An 18,624-nucleotide genomic window follows, 5' to 3' on the forward strand; every position below is an offset into this window, starting at 1 on the left:
CATTATCTATTATGTTGAAAATAACACCAAAAGCTAAGTCCAACCCACTCACGTTCGGCCTTTTCAGAAAATGTGATAATTGTGCTTGCGTAGTACCACAGCAAATATAGCAACAGTGTCTGGACTCACTCCTCCAAACTTACACCTCTGTTACATTTACTCAAACTCTCATTCATCTCCTTATTCAGCGCATGGGCCAAGATCTGGACCTTCCCTTTTTAATCCTTCCCACTACAGAATCTCCACCAATGGGAGATTTCCACAGATCAGGTGTCACTATAACAGAAATGCATGTTTGCTGAACTTTACAGCCAGTCTTCGCCAGCAGGGAGCTCACTTCTTTCAGCTTTTCTGAGGTAAGGGGTAAGGAGGGGATGAGTGCAGAGTGTGAGGAAATTGTGAAATCAGGACAGTTTGTGTGTAGTTGTGAGTCAGTTTAGACTAATTTGTGATAACTCATCAGGTTTTACACAAACTTGCGGAAATCATAAATCAATTTAGTTAAAATATCATTCACGGACTCTTAATTTTAAAAAGTATATATACACATTAAAGCTGTGTAGCTTTAAAATGACGTTTACATTTACATTTAATTTATTTTGAGATGTCTGAATAACAATCTATTTAATATATATGATCATAACATTCTATGTCCAAATATAGAAGAAAAAAAAATCTTAAGATGGAACTTGGAAACTAGATCCTGAACAATGTTTGGGCCTATTAAGTGCAGCTGTCTTGTCAAATTCAGTTTGCCCCGAGATGCTTTTAGGTATTGCTCACATCCATTCCCAGATTGTTATTCAGAAGTTAACAACTGATTGATATGTATTTTTAAATTAATCAAACCCAGTAATTTTTATTTAAGATTTTGTACTATTTTGTATTGATTTGTTACAAAATCCGAGTCCTGCACTATATATAAAAATATTTGTTCCGAAATTGGGAATCAATACAAATAATCTGCATTTAACACAATATTCTCAAAGATCTGTTTTTCTACTGCTTGTTTGTATACACAATAATATGTTCTGAAGGTAAATGCCTTACTATTGTGCTTTTCCCGTCCTGACAAGGCCAAGCATATATCAGGCAAAGTGGAAACAAACTTGTACATGTAAAAGTATGGATAAGGGCATTTATGATTGATCAAGTGTCAGCCAGTTCACAGGTCAGCTAATAATAAAATTTGGTCAATACTTAGCTAAATGACTTTGCTATGTTTTTCTTTTGTCAGTTTCTCTTAAGATGTGCAGACTACTATAAACAAAAATGTAATTGTTGCCTTTTAATTTAAACTGGAAGAGTATTTGAATCCTACATTCCTGGTCCTCACTGAAACTATTGACGATTATTTCATTTGGCAAAATGCCACAAGTATTCTCATATAAAGAGACTTTGAATAATTGCAGTCTTCCCTTGAAGTTCTGATTTGTGCGTCATTATTTCATTTTCGTTTAGTCTCAAAGTCCACTATCAACATGTCAGACACAGAGGAGGTGTAAGTATCATGTTTCTATGCATATTGAACTGGATTTATATGAGATGCACTAAAGGGGCATAATCAGGCTTCTGTTTTTTATTTTGTTTTTTACAGCGAGCATTTCGAGGGTGAGTACAATTTTTCAATGTTTTCTTGTAGAATTTTGTTGCCAAAGCATTTTTAAAAACAATTACAAACGATGTAATGTATCCGTTCAAACATTTCTGCCAATAATCGTTCTTGTTAGAACATGGTGAAAGTAGGCAATCACAATGGGACATGTGTAATAACTTTGCAATGTGTGATACTGCTGCACTGGTCTTAAAATAATTAAGAAATTTGAAATACATTTATCTAGAACATCTTGGTCTGAATTCTCCATCTTAGAGTTTTTATTTTTACATTGCATTTGATTTTATTACACAATAAGAAAAATCATATGGTATTTGTCTTTGCACTGAATCTGTAGTGTATACATTGCACAATGTGGACTGGAAACATGCCCCCTCATTACCTTACACACATAAAAAAGTAAATAACTAAATGTGGAAATAGATTCATTTAAAATATATACATATATTTAGAAATAAATGTAAAAATAAATAAAATAATACATAAGGACTTTTATTTTGACTAATGTTGGTAGATTCGGTCCCCCACAGTATTATAGTTAATAACAATAATATTAATATTATCTATCCTGTTCTTGTTTTCTGTTCTTGTTTAATGCTTGCGGTCACTGAAGGGGAAGGTATGTTGAATACAGATGTATCCCAGTGCTGAAGGGACTTGTTACTGTTGTCTGTTGTCTCCTCCTAGTGGACAACATCTATAACGTTGTGGAAAATAACCTATTCACATAGTGGACAAGATTTATGATGCTGTGGGAAATAACCTATTCACACTATGTAATGAAATATGGGGAAAGAATATTAAATGATAACTACCGTGCAGTGACGCGCTGTTTGAGTTCTGCATGGCTTGTACTTAAAACTGACCAACTCATTTTAAGGAGCAGAGCTGCCGTTTCAGAAGAAGAAGCCTCTTGAATTGGACACATTTAGCTCTAAATATTTTAATAATTTGATATTTAAAAAAATAAGGAAAAGTAATGTTATATTTTAATTTAAAATCACTTTTTTACAAAATTATTTAAATCTTTAATAATATTTAAATTTATAACAAGTCACAATTTTTTTTTAATAATTATGAGCATCTGGGTATAATGGCTGTGCTTGGATGTTTGTTCTAAAATCAATGTAGATATTTAATCACTTTAATATTTTAATAACTAATCATTTAAAATGATTTAAAACGTTTGCTGTGTACCGTTAACTGCATTGCCCTGAGGGGATTTCACAATAACACGTCTCCTCTTCACTCTTCACCTCTTTACATACAGATGAGAAGCCAAAGTTCAAGTAAGTATTAGAAACTAGCCTATATTTGCACATTACTGCACATAATTTAAATAATTTAATCTACGATATAATGCTCATTTTATTTCTTTGACTCCAGGCCATCAGCACCCAAGATCCCAGATGGTGAGAAAGTGGACTTTGATGTAAGATTTTGTTTTCTTTGGTGCGCTTTAAAATGGCCATGTATTTGTTAGTGAGATAACCACATTGTTTCTTGTGTGTCTGAACACAGGACATTCAGAAGAAACGTCAGAACAAGGATACGCTTGAGCTGCAGAGCCTCATCGATGCTCACTTTGAGCACAGGAAAAAGGAGGAGGAGGAACTCATCGCCCTCAAGTCGAGAATTGTAAGTGAACGTAAACCGAGAAGTAAAACAGTCAAAAAATCGTTGGCATAGCTTGATCTTCTTCAGAAAGTTGTAAATGAACATGTTTTCTGTCATCAAACAGGAGAAGCGCAGAGCTGAGAGAGCCGAGCAGCAGAGGATTCGAGCTGAGAAGGATAAGGAACGCCAGGCGAGACGCGAGGTGTGTAACACTAGCGATTAAATTTGCGATTAAATTAAATTTGCGAATTTAATTTATGCGTGAAAGTGGAAAATCATATAAAATATTTGCCACGTTTCCATCCAGTGAGCTTAAAAAAAAAAAAAAGACGATTCCTGATAAACTGCCGCTAAATATCAGAAAGGTATAAAAAAATAAGTGGAAGTTGTTGCTGTAGGACAAACCACATAATATAATAATTATCGTATATAATAAATTACTTGTGCCTCATAATAACAGACTTTTTTCAGGCATTTCAGAACGACCAAAATGAGATCGGTCCGCTGGTTAGTCCCAAGTCACATGTCTTTTTTGATGCGCATCTTAGTATTAATTCGGTAAAAGTGTTTCCATTGTAGTTTATGGGCATGTTTTCTTATTTAGACTCAAATAAGCGCAATTTTTTTTATGCACATTTTTAGAATTTACGTGCATCTTGCGACGTTTCCGTCCAGAGATTTTTATGCGACACCCCAAAATGCGCATAAAAAGAGGTGGATGGAAACATACTGACCTTGCAAGGCTAGAAAGTGTCCACCTTCTAGCAACAGCATCGACATTAGTGTTCGACCGATATATCACCAAGGCTAATATATCGGTTGGTATTTGTTTTTGTTTTTTGTTATCAGCAACACTCAAAAAGGTTTTGGAAGTGGGACTTTTATTTTGATATATTTGATAATGCCAGGCAAGAGCACATAGAGCTCCCAACATGACATCATGACTTTTGCGTAAACATACACGCCACTTTCGAGTCAAGTGGCGTGTTCTCTATGCATTTTGAGCTATCCGCATGTATGTGTGTTGGTCTACGCCATTAACGTCCGAGTGATTCCGCGTGTCTGTACACGCCGTCAAATGGAGCAATCTTTTTTTTTTTCCTAGGATGGTAAGGGAACAGTCATAAATGCCATTAACCCCAGTGACGGTTAGGTTTAGGGACAGGGTTGAGGTAAGTCATATACTTATATATACAGCAATAACGTTAAGTCAACGGCGTTCATAAACACGCTGAAAGCGATTATGCGTCTTGATAGCACGCCAAAAATGGAAATACGAATTGGCGTGTCATACACACGCTACTTCATGAGATCAGTCTGCAGCTTTACTCACATGTGACTAGGGTTGGGTATAGTTTGAATTTGAACGATTCTGATTCCGATTTCGATTCCTTGTTTCGATTCCGGTTCCTAAAGATTCTCGATTCCGATTCTTTTAAGAGGCAGGGTCAAAAAAGTTTAGCTAACCTTGGTAACCAACGGTCTTTCTGTCGAGATTTCGTTATTTTTAGAAAAGTGAAGCCACACTTTGGACCGCCGACGTAAGCTACTCATGTTCGACTCGCCATCACTTACGGTAGACGCTTCTTCGTTGGTGTTGTTCAGCAGTTTCTTCTTCCGGTCGGCGGACTGTGAATATCGAAACTAGGAATCGAAATTTTCACTTTTGAACGATTCCGGGAAAAACGAAAAGCTAGTCACGGTTCCAATCGATTCTCGATACCCAACCCTACATGTGGCTTACATAAACACATTTTGTTACGAATTGAAAAGCGATCTGAACCCTGTTTCAGAAAAACGCAAACAGCTCTGAAAATGCCCTAAGATATCGGCACCAGCCTTAAAAAACAAAACAATAATGGGTCGACCGCTAACTGACAGTGTTTCCTGGTGTTTCCCACAGGAGGAGAGGCTGAAGAGAGAGGAGGCAGATGCTAAGAAGAAAGCAGAGGAAGACGCCAAGAAGAAGTCAGCTCTTTCCAACATGGGCAGCAACTACAGCAGCTACCTGCAGAAGGTAACTGTTTAAAACAGTGCAAATGAACGGAGGAGAATGAACTAAAACAACACTGAACCCCTAGGCTCTGTTGTCCTTTAGGCTGACTCCAAGAAAGGTGGCAAAAAACAGACAGAGAGAGAGAAGAAGAAAAAGATCCTGGCTGACAGACGCAAGCCACTCAACGTCGACCATCTCAACGAGGACAAACTGAAGTGAGTTACACTCGAATTATAAACTGTTAAAGGGAGGCAATGTAAACTTTCTTACATTTTCTTACTTGTGTCCCGGACTTCAGAGATAAAGCACAGGAGCTGTTTGAATGGATAAAGACCCTGGAATCTGAGAAGTTTGAACACACAGAGAGGTTGAAGAGACAGAAGTATGAGGTGAGAAAACAAACAGCCAAAGAGACAAGAGGACAGGAAACATTCATGAACCTGTACATCTAATTGTCATCAGCAGTACGTTTTCCCTTGAGGTAAATTTTGATATCACTGATAAAGCTCTGATCTTCTACAGATTACTACACTGCGCAAGAGAGTGGAGGAGCTTGGCAAATTGTAAGTTGAATGTTTCTTGAATGTTATGGCGCCCCCTGCTGTGCATGGCCTGTGTGTGACTGCTTCATTGACTGATCTTCTGTGATGCTGAAAACAAAGTGAACCTAGGGTACGTTTTCAGGACAAACGGAAAAGTTTTCCTTTGCATTTTCCGTGTACAGGCGACGACGTTGTCAAAACAATCCCAATTCACACGGATCCACGGAAACTATCAAAATCGCTGTATTATTCATGCCAGGCCAGTAATTAGCAGTCACTTTGTAAAGAAAAAGTACCCTGAACACCCCAAAAGTTATCTTTTTTTTTTTTTTTTTTTGGAAAATGGTGTTGTGTAAAAGGCCCCTTAACTAGCAAGAACACTGCACTCGCTTTCTGAGAACAGCAACATCTTAATCTGCAGATTTATAGATACAAGGAAACATTTGTAATACATTTTGCTTCAATTATTATCAATATGCAGAAATTGAAAATCAGCATTCGTTCATTATGTCTCTCTATTTTCCACCAAGCTGCCTTCGCATGTAAAGCTATCCATAAAATACATACATAACTAAGCTATGAAATGCCATTACATGCTTAATATCACAGACAACATTATTACTTCTTATTGTAAAAACTACATATTTTTTTTTCCATTTTATAATAAAAAAATATTATAATTAATCACTTCAAACCCCCCTGTGGTGAAAATCACGTTAAGTGAATAAACAATCCCTAATGAAAAAAATTATACTTTATTGTATTTGAAATAATATTCCATTTTGCAATAGCACATGAATTTATGCGTTTAGAACTAAAACACCCTTTTCTCTTGTATTTTTTTTCACCATCAGTCTAGCTAAGGCGAAAAAATTGCAAGAATTTATATTAGGCTAAAATCTGTATTATTTGACGTTTATGTGAAACCTCAAAAGATCAGGGTAGCCTAGACGATAGATACTCACCAATAACAGATTACAAGATGACTCTGTTGTCTTCTGAACTATTCTGAGATGTGAAAAAAAGTCTGCAGTCTTTTCCTTCATATTTAATAGCTCTCCAATATGATCATTGTTGATGAAGAGGCACATTTACAACATTAATTAAGGGATACAATTATAACTACAGGGGGACATAGGTCTAAGGGACAAGACAGAGGAGGTTTACGAGAAAAAAAAGTAAAGATAAAACAAATTATAATAATAAAAGCTAAAAAAAAACGAATAATAGGCCGATATATAATAAATATTAATAATACCTGGATATAAATGTAAACTAAGTAAAAAGGACAATAGGGAATATGGATTTACACATTGCTCCAGGACTGAGCAGACTAGTTTGAACTAGTTTTGTTGATTCATTCATTCACAAATTGACAAATTAATTTTTGATTGATGCTGCCAAAAAACATCATTAGGCCAATGATGGGACAGTAGGCCTAGTAAGTGAAGCCTGGGTTGAAAGAGCAGGTGTGTGCTTGCTGTGGTGTGAAATGTAAATTCGAGTGTTGTGGTGTAAAATCGGTCGAGTGTTAAATCAAATCACAATTTTAATCACATGTTTTGACAAATCTTGACATTGCAGCAGCAAGAAGGGTGCCGGCGCTCGTCGCAGAAAGTAAGTGCGTCGTCCTGCAGACCAAGACCCCCACAATGATGATGGACAAGATCCACCCCCTCTGTGCTGACTGCACAGGACTAGTTGTTGATCAACCCACTCTTCATCGTCTTGGACTGTAGTTTAATTCCTTTATATGTCATGTAAATAAAGTGTGACTTAAGGCCTTAGTACTACTTGTTCTTATTGAAACATCAATAAAATCGTTGTTTTTGGAGGTTGTCATCCAAGACCATTTTTTCTAATTCCACGAGTGCAGCAAAAATTCTGTCGCGTGAAATTCGCGCGTTTTATTGCACACGGATACAAATTAAAAAGCACGGTTTCTAAATAATGTTACACTGTCTCGTATGTGACAAGTAAGCGATTAAACTGGAGATTCTTACCTTGTCTGTGCAAATATACTCAATGTTCAACTCCTGTCACAGTGCCACGACACCGACGCAGCAGGTAAAATGTGACTGACAGGCGGAAGGATACAGTAACTTGTGATCCAAATGTTCCTCCGCCTTCGACAGTAGGCTAGTCCCAACAAAATAAAAGTTTCCAGCATTCAAAATGTCTTTTAGTTTTTAGTTTGTTTTTAGGCTACACGCTGAGGTACGAGTTCTACGAGTCGAAATTATAGACCTCATGCACCACAGAAATGTGGGCGCCGTCATCTTTAGAATATTGTCTTGGAACTTCCGGTTTTGCGGTCACCCTGTATATTTCTATGGCATCACTGTCGAGGAGTAATTAGCTGGTGAAGTGGATTCACTTATTGTAGAGTTAACAAAAGTTATCACGAGCATTGTAATGTTTATCATAAGCATTGTAAAGCAGATGTCTAAACAAATGTCAACCGGGATTTTTTTACGAGCTGTTCATTCAAGATCGCTGTGAAAATACAGACCGGAAGTCAAAAAAGACAACGAGCGCAACGCTGAAAAGGGGCGGGGCTACATAAGGTCTATATTGTCGTAATCGACGGTCCCAGATCCTGTCTATAAAATTTAAAATTTGAAGTCTAAAAAAAATTTAAAATTGGTTAAATTATTTTGATGAGAAAGGCGGCAAAAATGACGTATTTGCTCATAAAGTTTTACAGTGACACAATAATGCACATGGTGCAAATGCTACATCGTTCAATGCACAAGATGGTGCTGTTGTTATAATATCATGATGTCTATCAAGCATAAACCCTATTTTTCTTTTGTATTCATTTTTACGCCGTATATGCATAGGATATCTCTGAGTTATTAAAAAAATATGTTATTAAAAAGCAGGCTAAAGTTTTACATTTTTTTATTAACATAATCAAACGTTTTCGTATTACATAGCCTCATTGTTGCTAAACAATCCTACATCTGCAGGCTATTCATATTACATCAACTGAATAAAATGACTGGTTTATTATGGATGGTGAAGTGTTATCGAAATTCTTAATGTGAAACGAAAACGTCGTATCCCTTAACAGGCTGTTCCCTCAATTGTCATCAAGCAGGGTAGTCTAAATGATTCCCTCTAACTTTTATGTTTAGCGTAACGCTTAGCCTATTTGATTTGGAAAACACTAAATTAAGATTCGATAAAAAACATTCTTAGCCTATAGGCTAGCAGGGTTCTCTGTAACGGCATGGACAAAATATGAACAAAAAATGTAAAATATAATTTTATAGGCTATGTCTTTTTGTGATAAAATAATTTTTTTTAAAAAGAGCTCACCTGGAAACCAGTTCAAGTTTTTTTTTTTCCCCATCACGCTAAATCCTTTTTGTTTTTCAATGGTGCCATTTCAATCTCATGGAATAAATCACAAAATCCCAACAAATATTTGAGTATAAATTAGTTATAGGCTTTTTTTTATTAATCCGACATTCACTCATTTAAGAAGTATAAATATAAAGTTTAACACAAGACACAACAAACTAGTGTTTCAAACAGGCATCATCATTAAATACAATAATATGTTTGTTCGTTTTCGTCGCTTTAACAAAACAGATCTTATTTACACATATACAAAAGTGGTCCTACTATCCGTATCTGGATTACGATTCTCTCGTGAATAATTAGGAAATCAAAGGTGATGGCGACATAAAATATATCACAAAGGGGGAGAAAAAAATATGGTCACATTTTCACATGGATAAAATAATATAAATAAGCGTAGTTAAGAAACTCACTTGCTGATCCGAGCCATTTTCATAAAGGAATTAGATTTTCCACAGCATAAAAAAGAAAGAAAGAAAGAAAGAAAGAAAGAAAGAAAGAAAGAAAGAAAGAAAGAAAGAAAGAAAGAAAGAAAGAAAGAAAGAAAGAAAGAAAGAAAGAAAGATCATTCGTTCCTAGTTTCCAGCAGTGGATCGAAATAGTCTTTCTTTTGTCGTTAAGATTGGATTTGCATTTTTTGTCTGCTGAATGTTTCTTGATTCAGATTGTCTCTTTCAATTTGCTTTGAAATATCTATTGCGGATCTTTAAAGCACTTGATAGATGGGATCCTGAGCCTGCTGTTGAGGGCAGTTGGCCGGGGACTGCGCAGGGGCCCCGCTCTCACTCAGGACAGACCCCTCCTGCGGAGAACACGGGCTGCCCTCGTTCCCCTCCGGTACCGACAGCACGGGACATGCGGGGGTCTCTGTGGAAATCCGCTCCACGATGCTGGACAGACAATCCAAACTCGACACCACTGAGCTTTTATTATTCCGTGCGTCAGCTACAAAACAAAACAGATTTTAACTTTAACTCAAATATTTTATTTAACTTGAACTAAAATGTTAATTTTTTTAAAATGATTTTTTCTGGAAATATTTCGACATGACCTACCATTTGGCGTGTCGTTGAAGTAAGAGCTGTCATAACTGTGCCGTCTTCTCGACTGACATGTAGGGCCCATGAAATCCATCTAAACACGAAAAGAAAATTAATTACAATGAAGACAGTTAATAAACAAGTAGTAGGTAGCCTATAGGCTACAATAAACAAATAATTTACTTAGGCCTAATTAATAATGTTTCATTCATAGCGATATCTTTTTTGGCTGTTGAATGAAAGAAATGTCACATGTTTCCAAATACTAATGAAATAAAAACAATATAGCTAAAACGCTGGGTTGTTGCAACGGTAAAAAATGGACAACACGAGTTCGTTGGTTTCCATTTTTAAACGGTTGGGTTTGTCCATATTTGACAATTGAAACAACTTAGGCTACGTAAAGAATAAACCATTAATAAAATGGCCAATATAATAAAATGTAATAGGTAAAAAAAACATATAAATAGCTACTATTATAAAACCACTACATCTAGGCTACTATATATATATAAATACTCCTTCTCACCATGCCATCGGAGCAGTTGGATCTCGGGCTGGAGGCATCCGAGTCCCCACTGTAATGTTCCAGAACGGGGTAGTAGTTTTCCTCTTGACCCCTAAGCAGCGCCTGCAGAGACTCGATGTAACTAATGGCGTTTCTCAGAATCTCCACTTTGGGCAGCCTCTGGTTTGGGTTGGTGGACGTGCATCTCTTGAGGGTCTCGAAAGCATCGTTGACTTTGCTCAGTCGTCTCCTCTCCCTCATGGTGGCGGCTTTGCGGCGGTCAGCATTGGTTGTTTTCCTCTTGCAGGCTTTGCATGCCCACAGCAAGCACCTGCCGGCTTGGTGATGCCCACTGGGTGCTCTCACGTGCTCGTCCTCGATGTGGTGATGCTCGTCGGGCTTGAGCAGGCCCACGTGAACGAGCCTGGGGTCCAGGTCTTCAAAGAAGTGCATGTCGTTGGTATTGAAGCAAGGGTCGTCGTAGAAATCATCAGCTGATGAGATGGGGAAGGGAATATCCGACAACTCCATCTTTATGTATTAAGGAACAAAAATGTATAGGCTTATAACTAGGATAGCCTACTTGAATGCTTCCCAAGTAGTAAAGTTTTCAAGGATTTAGGAATATTAAGACAAATTCCTTCAGATCCTGAAACAATGTATTGCCCGAGACAACCGTTTTAAAACCGCAGACCCTCAAAAAGTTTCTATGCTTGTACCCTTCAGGTACTTGATGCTGGTCAGAGATCACGGCCTGCATATATACAGCCCAGCCAGTCTGGGGGCGTGTCTTGCAGAGGACTGTTTGCCCAATGAGTATGTGCGCTGAGAAAGAGGGCGTGGTTTTGACGGCCTGCCACTGCAGCTAATGACGGTGTCATAAAACTGTTAAAATTACAAATTCATTTATAAATAACGACATAAGTTGCTCTTACTGCTTTTGTTACGTGAATATTTGGACTGAAATGTTTATTTATTTGTTTATTTGTCATCAAATTAAAGATTTAAGCCTTTCAGCCGTTTTTCAACACTTTTACAATGTTCAGAATTTTCTCAGGAAAGAAAATCGAGGAAGGACTTTCCTTTATATTTTCTAAGGGGATCTTTTCACTATCATTTGTTTCTAATTAATAAGTTAATAACTGTGTTATACTGTATTTGATAAGACGTCAAACAACAGGGATTTCAGTAGGCTAATGTAACAGAAAAAAACGGATCCATGCCTTAATGTTTTTCTTTTTTCTTTTCTTCCAAATGTTCAAAAATAAAACACTAAAATGCTAATAATGCCAAATGAACACTAAAATCAATCATTCGTCGGGAATCTCAAACAAACGTGAATAATAAATGATAAAATATATGAAAAATAAAAATGCCATCATTTTAACAATACATAGCCTATAGGCCTATGCATGCGCATGTGAATAACAGTTTAGACTTACATGTAGGCCTATTAAATGTTAGGATGCTTATCAGTAGGTTACTGAAATAAAAACATAGGCTACACTGACTAATGTTTAGGTTGTATTATAGCCTACAAAAAATCGGTAGGCTTTTTATTATTTTATTTAACCAATTAATTAATTATTTATTAATTTAGACAGAAAATTTTAAGTAGCTATTGCCGTTCAAGATCTGTTTATGATTTGGCCCATTTTATTTAGCGTTTCTTACAATAGCAGACGGACGCACAACAGTCGTGCAATAGGGGGCGTTAAAGAGCCGGGTGAGAGTTCAAAACTTCAATTCTGTTTCTAAAGTGCAATAATAACTCCATCAGCCTGACAACTATGTGACAAAAAGCACATTGTTTTAGAAAACATTTCTTTTTTTAATGCTATAAAGAAAAAAATACACAATGGCATACGGAATGTGGACATTGTTTATTAAAACCACTGCAGGATCATATACAAAAGTCAAAACTTAAAATAACCTTTTCATTTGACATAATGTTCACAAATCAAATTCATACGCAAATATAGCACATTTATTTTGAGAAGATACAAATAAATCTCTCACACACTGAGAATAAACAGCCCAAAGCTGTGGTCCATATACTGCATCTAATGTTGTGGTCTGAAGCACTAATACATGAAGAGAAAATAAGTTTAAACTCTTATTTAAACTTCTCATTCTTGTTATTGAAGAATACCTTGATTTTACAGCAATGATATTATAATAATCGTAACACTTTAGATTAATTAGGGGACACATATTCAATATTAAATAGGAGTTTTCCCGCAATAACCCCCTAATTATTGATAGTAATTAAGGAAGTTGTTGTTACGTTTAGGTATTAGGTATATTATGGGATGTACAATAAGGTAATGCAGAATAAGGTAATATGTGCTTTATAAGTACTAATTAACATCCAATATTCAAGTACTATGCATGATAACAAGCAACTACTTAATAGTGAATATGTATTCTCTAATCTTAAGTGCAACCAAAGTTACCTACAATTGAATACGTGTTACATACAAAACTTTTATTGTGAGTGCATCTTTCCCCTTTACGTAATCTGTCTCAGTCTATTGTTCTGTTTAAGTGCTATCTGCTTCCTCAGTGATTGGGAGAGGAAGTCTAGGCCGTAGTCAGGGTCTCTTGTAGCTGGTCGATAAGGTACTCGCCGAAGCCCCCTGTGCTGTCACTGGTGCAGCCCACTCTGCGAGCGCTGGTCAAGAGGTCACCGACGAGCTTGACCTTTGGGACGAGGGGCTCAACGAACTGACTTTTGATCACGCTGGCGGTGTGTGGATCTCCGCACTCACGAGCCAGCTGATTCAACTCCACCATGACGCTTATCTCCTCCTTCCACTGGTCAAGCATGATCTCCAGACCGGGAAGGACGGCGCACACATTTTCAGTGACTGGCCTCTGCGCACAAACATACAATTCGTTTATAAGCCTAATATCATAAAGTTGAAACTTATCACGCGTATAAAAGCTGCTGTGTGTTAAGAATTAGAAGTATTGATGTAAATGTTACATCGATTATAAAATATAAGGTAACAATTTGTTTTAATTTGACATAGTTACACGTTAGTTACTAGTAATAACAGTATGCGGTTAGACTTTATTTGACACTACTTTATTTAGTATTCATTCATTCATGTTAGAATCACTGCAAGGCACATTTGAGCCAATGGCAAATAAATGTGTCCATGATAAAGAAAAAAAAAAAAAACTTTACAAAAAATTATTTTGTTTTAAACCAGTGCCAAGTTCTTAAATAAATATGTTTAATACTTAATGTAATTGAAATACTGAAATACTTTCAAAGTAAAAGGTTATTTTTAGAGGTGAAATTTTAGATTTTCGATTTTTTTTACAAATATCACGAATTATTATTTATTTATTATATAATAAGAAGAAATTTAAATGTTTTGTGAAATGATCCGCAAAAACGACTAAAAACAAGGTATTATTCATGCCAGACCAGTAGATGGTGATGTCACTTTATAAAGAAACATTACACGACTGAACAAGTAATACACATGACGTCACCAAGTCTTGTTTTTGTACTTTACGAAACGGTATGATTTTCCAAAACTTGCACTTTGATAACCGTTTTCAAAGTTTTGCGTTTTCAGGGATGCCATTGCCAAAAATGCCATTGTCGTAAAAAAATAAATGCTAAAACATAGAAAAGGTTTCCTGTTTTTAGTTGAAAATGGTTTTGTGTAAACGGCCCCTACTACTTTTATTCAGCAAGGCTGCATTAAATGGACCAAAAGTGACAGTAAAGACATCCGCTGTTCTTTTAAAACTTTCAATTCTAAAAAAAAAATAAAAAATAATCACAGTTTCCACAAAAAAAGTAGGCACCACAACTGTTTTATGTTATAGGAGATGTGTGTTTTGTATGTTTCGATGTTTTCACTAGTTTATTTTTCAGTTCTTTAGTTGCTCATTGTTTGATTATCGTTTGCACCTGACTTTCATTTGTTTCTCAGCATATTTAAGTTTTAGATAGCCCTTTATTTTGTGTCATCAACCAACTTTTTTATGACCTTTTTTAAGATTGATAAAAATAAGAAATCCTTCTTGAGCAGCAAATCATCATATTAGAGTGATTTATTTCTGAAGGATCATGTGACACTGAAGACTGGAGTAATGATGCTGAATATTCAGCTTTGATCAGAGAAATAAATTATATTAAATAATATTGTATATTCAAATAGAAAATGGCTATTTAAGCAATTTAATTCAACAATACTGTTTTATTGTATTTTTGATCAAAGAAATGCAATTGGTAAAGCTTAACTTAAGTGTTAATTTAAGCAACTTAAAATTGTTTCAAGAGATTTGATAAAAAACTCAAAAGCTATCTAAATTGATTAATCCTCATATCAGTCATATTTTAATTGAGCTACAATTAATGAAGACATCACACAATTGCTTCCAAGTGTGCACAACCATGACCCAGCGCAGAGAAGCTGATAACAAGGTGTTCAAAATCGCTGTTGATGGACCCTCACCAGTACCAGTCCGGATCAATTTCACACGAGTCATAAAATCAGGGAAGGGTGGATACTGGATAGTAAAAAAAAAATAAAAAATAGAATAGAGGACGCAGTGTAAAATGACAGCATTGCAAGTGCCACGGAATCCATCTGGAACTACAATTAATGCACTGTCCTTCCGCCTTCCCATTAATCTCCTCAATTTTCTGGAACTCAGGGGAAACGTATACCCTAACAGGCATTAAAGGGGAGACCTCTGCAAAACCCCCTGCCAGTTTACCCCCATCGCTCTCCTTTTCTCTACCCTCCACCCCCTCTTAAGTGCTGCTGCCCCACAAACAGGAGTAAAAGGATATCTTCAGGTTTTTGGGGAAAAAATAGGCTTATGATTAATAATTTGTCAGGGTCTGAGTTTTCTATTTCGCATTTTAAAACATGAGTTTAAATAAACGAGATGTCTTCAATCCCAGCTAACAAGGAACATTCTAACGTAACGTTCTGTCAATACCAGCAGTCCCGGTAAATTACCGTAAAATTGCCAGAATGACTTTTCCGGGAAAATACACAAATATGCTGTTCACACAAGCAACGACGTTCCGGCTTTTTACCGGTAAGAGACCATTAACGCATCATCTCCAAATACAGGTCAATTCTAGGATGTGAGTCATCGGAAGGACGGACATTTTCAAATTAGTTGATTCAGAACATTCAGAGAAGATTCAAAATTTGCGTTCGCAAAATGTTTGCAGAATGATGAAATAGAATGTTTTATTAACGTTCACATTACCAAGCAAAAAAAAAAGTTTTTAAAACATTTAAAAAATGGAGCGGTTTAAACATTTCATAATTTAATGTCCTTAACTCAATAACTTAATTAGCAAAAATATCGAACATATTTTTGTTGGGCTGGTCCAAAAGGTGCTATTTCTTTTAAGAAACAATATGGGTCACTTGTGCCAAGTCTTGGTGGAACAGGTTATGTGGCAGAGTTATACCTGAATGTTCTTGCCGCAGAATTTCCCTCCCCGCTGGGACAGGTACTGCAACATTGCCTCTGCCCGTTCTAGTTCTTTCACTGATTCCTGATGAAAATACGCAGCCACTCTGGGTAAAGACAAGTCACTCTGCTCAAAGATTTTGGCCTAAAACAGAAAGAAAGACAGATCTGATTTAAAACGAAACTAGCTGGAAAACAGTGTAATAACTTTGCCAACCAGTTTCCTGTAAGTGAAGAAAATGCGTCAGTCAGTCAGTCCATTATTTCTGCTTTCAGAGAATATATGTACATGTTTGTTTATTTTTAAAGCCAATAAAGTAAATGTCATTGTGGATTATACTTATTTATAGACAAATTCTACTGATACATTAAAAATATGTAGACATGACGTAGTAAAAGATTTAGGAATGTTAGGATAAGAGAAGAACAAATTATTGTTGTTATCATTATAAAGCAGTTTTGTTAAAAATATTTGTTGTCATGTGAAGCCATTTTATTGTCATTTGACAAGAACTAACAGAGAGGACCCTCATGACTTTCATAATCTCATGATTATCATATTTTTTTAAAAGGGTAAATAAATAATACATTGAAAATGCTGACTGATTTTTGTAAACAAACAGTACAGTACAAGGCAAAGTGTTTTAGGATATACCACTTGATAGGCTATTTTGTGGAATAAATCTTTTATTGAAAATATAGGCAAAACTTTTTTTTAAACTAAAAAAAAAACAACCAGAGATTTTAAAACATTGACAACCTATTTGTCTCATGTTTTAAGTTATACAGTGATAAAATCAAGTGTTTTCAGGGCGACAATTGGCTCAGGGTGGGGGGTAGCAACTTGACAACAACACAAACTTTTCCATAAAACGCAATTATCAAATGGCACATAACTCTATCCTAAATATAAAACTTTATAAAGCAATGCTATAACTGTTAAATTAATGCAGTTTATTCTACAATAGGCAACACGGATGATTCGGGGTGTTATTTTTCAATGCGCATCGTTTCTTCTTACCAGCGCTTCCAGTCTGTAAGAGACCTCCATGAGTAAAGTGGAAACTCCACACAGACTTTCTTCCACAACAGTCGGGAAGTTTTGTCTGACCTGACTCCCAGCTGTAGATAGATGTGTTTTACAGAGAGGAAGGCAAGTTTTTATTCGCTTTGCTGTCGGTTCCGACATGTTGATTTTTCCGCTCTCACGGACATCAACAGGCTGAACGTCCTCCTGACTGTCCTCGGTGATTTCAGGCGTTTCGCATAACCTCACAGACGCTATTAGGATGTTTCCGTATTGTGTATGTATAAGTGACGAACTAATATTCAAAAAGTCAACTGTAGGCTAAAAGTAGACGCGGAAAGATTAAACATGCGAGCGTTTCCCGTTCATTCTGTCAAGATCATCCGGTATTATGTGGGTGGATAAGTAGACAAGCTGCCCTCTTTTAGCCTAAGTAGGCTATAGTTTTAGTGTAGTTTAGTAGTCCTGTTACATGGATTCAATATTGGTACAAAATGATCTAGAATAAGGGATCTAGTTTTATTATCATTATATTAATAATTGTATGCCTTCCATGCTGAATAGGTTCTTGTTGCACTTGGGAAAAAGCACAATAATAACTGATTTGAATGTTAATAATCATTATGTTTCAATAATCTTTTGTCGTGCTTTAAAGTGCACTTTGAAGTTTGACTAACTAAACATGTAAATTACATTGATAGTCATTTGATTTAATGACATGATAGCCTTTGTGTTGGGATTCTGCAGGGTTTATTCTGTGTTTTTAGGCAACTATATTTCACTATAAATGACATAGCTAATGTGTTTAAATGGCTTATTGATTTAAACATGGTCATATGATGAGCCATTCATTGTATTCTTTTCCCCCATTTATTTAGCCGAATTTTTTTTCTTCTTTTCTTTTGTTCTTTGAATCTTTGTTTTCAATCTAAAAATGTTCTTAAAAATTACTATACATTCGTCCTTTCTTATTATCCTGCATGAACTATAAAAATAATATCTCATCTCATTTTTGACAAAAATCAAGGACACATTCATAAAAAACTAATATTCTAGTTTAGAAATGGTCGTTTAACATTATAAATGTCTTCTTTTTTTATGAAATAAAAATGTCTTTTTTTAATGTTATAAATGTCTTCTTTTCAGGTGGACTTTTATTTCATGAGATCTCATCTCAACTCAAATTTTATTTCTAAAGCATTGTCAAACACCAACCATTGCGGAACCAATGTGCTGTACAAAGAAATATAAATAAAAACAGGCATAATAACAAGTACCACAAAAAAACAAGCAACAAATTACAGCTTTTTAAAATGCTAAAGAAGACAAATATGCACTTTGAAAAACATTTAATGTGTGGGATTTTTATAAGAACAGGGGAAACTCATTCCAAAGCATTTCATTTCAAACAATATCGAGGAACAGTATGATTTAATTGATCATTTGA

At 35.8% G+C, this 18,624-nt stretch overlaps 3 protein-coding genes across 3 annotated transcripts; 1 reads left to right on the forward strand and 2 right to left on the reverse strand.

Moving 5' to 3' along the window:
- The first annotated feature begins 307 nt into the window (after positions 1 to 307).
- tnnt3a (troponin T type 3a (skeletal, fast)) lies at positions 308 to 7,604 on the forward strand. The gene is made up of 12 exons (XM_039648133.2): positions 308 to 356; positions 1,462 to 1,501; positions 1,598 to 1,611; positions 2,886 to 2,904; positions 3,002 to 3,047; positions 3,137 to 3,253; positions 3,357 to 3,434; positions 5,136 to 5,249; positions 5,331 to 5,443; positions 5,527 to 5,617; positions 5,751 to 5,791; positions 7,355 to 7,604. The coding sequence occupies exons 2-12, from the start codon at positions 1,482 to 1,484 to the stop codon at positions 7,389 to 7,391; spliced, it is 690 nt and encodes a 229-aa protein (XP_039504067.1). The 5' UTR covers positions 308 to 356; positions 1,462 to 1,481; the 3' UTR covers positions 7,392 to 7,604.
- Positions 7,605 to 9,121: 1,517 nt separating this feature from the next.
- Positions 9,122 to 11,403, reverse strand: myod1 (myogenic differentiation 1). The gene is made up of 3 exons (XM_039647847.2): positions 10,709 to 11,403; positions 10,195 to 10,273; positions 9,122 to 10,084 (listed from the first exon to the last, which is right to left on the reverse strand). The coding sequence occupies exons 1-3, from the start codon at positions 11,216 to 11,218 to the stop codon at positions 9,846 to 9,848; spliced, it is 828 nt and encodes a 275-aa protein (XP_039503781.1). The 5' UTR covers positions 11,219 to 11,403; the 3' UTR covers positions 9,122 to 9,845.
- Positions 11,404 to 12,555: 1,152 nt separating this feature from the next.
- On the reverse strand, positions 12,556 to 17,572 carry LOC120460445 (ferritin, middle subunit). Its single transcript, XM_039648215.2, has 3 exons — positions 17,172 to 17,572; positions 16,149 to 16,295; positions 12,556 to 13,564 (listed from the first exon to the last, which is right to left on the reverse strand). Exons 1-3 carry the CDS (start codon positions 17,337 to 17,339, stop codon positions 13,271 to 13,273), a joined length of 609 nt encoding a protein of 202 aa, XP_039504149.2. The 5' UTR covers positions 17,340 to 17,572; the 3' UTR covers positions 12,556 to 13,270.
- Positions 17,573 to 18,624: the final 1,052 nt, after the last annotated feature.

The sequence above is a fragment of the Pimephales promelas genome, chromosome 25 (genome assembly GCF_988280905.1).
Source record: "Pimephales promelas chromosome 25, fPimPro1.hap1.1, whole genome shotgun sequence".
Lineage (NCBI taxonomy): Eukaryota > Metazoa > Chordata > Actinopteri > Cypriniformes > Leuciscidae > Pimephales > Pimephales promelas.

Bases quoted from the DNA above. Each gene is read 5' to 3' on its own strand.
- tnnt3a (XM_039648133.2), top strand. From the start codon at position 1,482: ATGTCAGACACAGAGGAGGT. The intron at 3,435-5,135 runs GTGTGTAACACT...TGTTTCCCACAG, and splicing joins AACGCCAGGCGAGACGCGAG to GAGGAGAGGCTGAAGAGAGA. The intron at 5,792-7,354 runs GTAAGTTGAATG...TTGACATTGCAG, and splicing joins GTGGAGGAGCTTGGCAAATT to CAGCAAGAAGGGTGCCGGCG.
- myod1 (XM_039647847.2), bottom strand. From the start codon at position 11,218: ATGGAGTTGTCGGATATTCCCTTCCCCATCTCATCAGCTGATGATTTC. The intron at 10,274-10,708 runs GTGAGAAGGAGT...TTTCGTGTTTAG, and splicing joins CCAACTGCTCCGATGGCATG to ATGGATTTCATGGGCCCTAC. The intron at 10,085-10,194 runs GTAGGTCATGTC...TTTGTTTTGTAG, and splicing joins CTTCAACGACACGCCAAATG to CTGACGCACGGAATAATAAA.
- LOC120460445 (XM_039648215.2), bottom strand. From the start codon at position 17,339: ATGTCGGAACCGACAGCAAAGCGAATAAAAACTTGCCTTCCTCTCTGT. The intron at 16,296-17,171 runs GTAAGAAGAAAC...TTTCTGTTTTAG, and splicing joins CTTACAGACTGGAAGCGCTG to GCCAAAATCTTTGAGCAGAG. The intron at 13,565-16,148 runs GTATAACTCTGC...GTTTGTGCGCAG, and splicing joins TCTGCGGCAAGAACATTCAG to AGGCCAGTCACTGAAAATGT.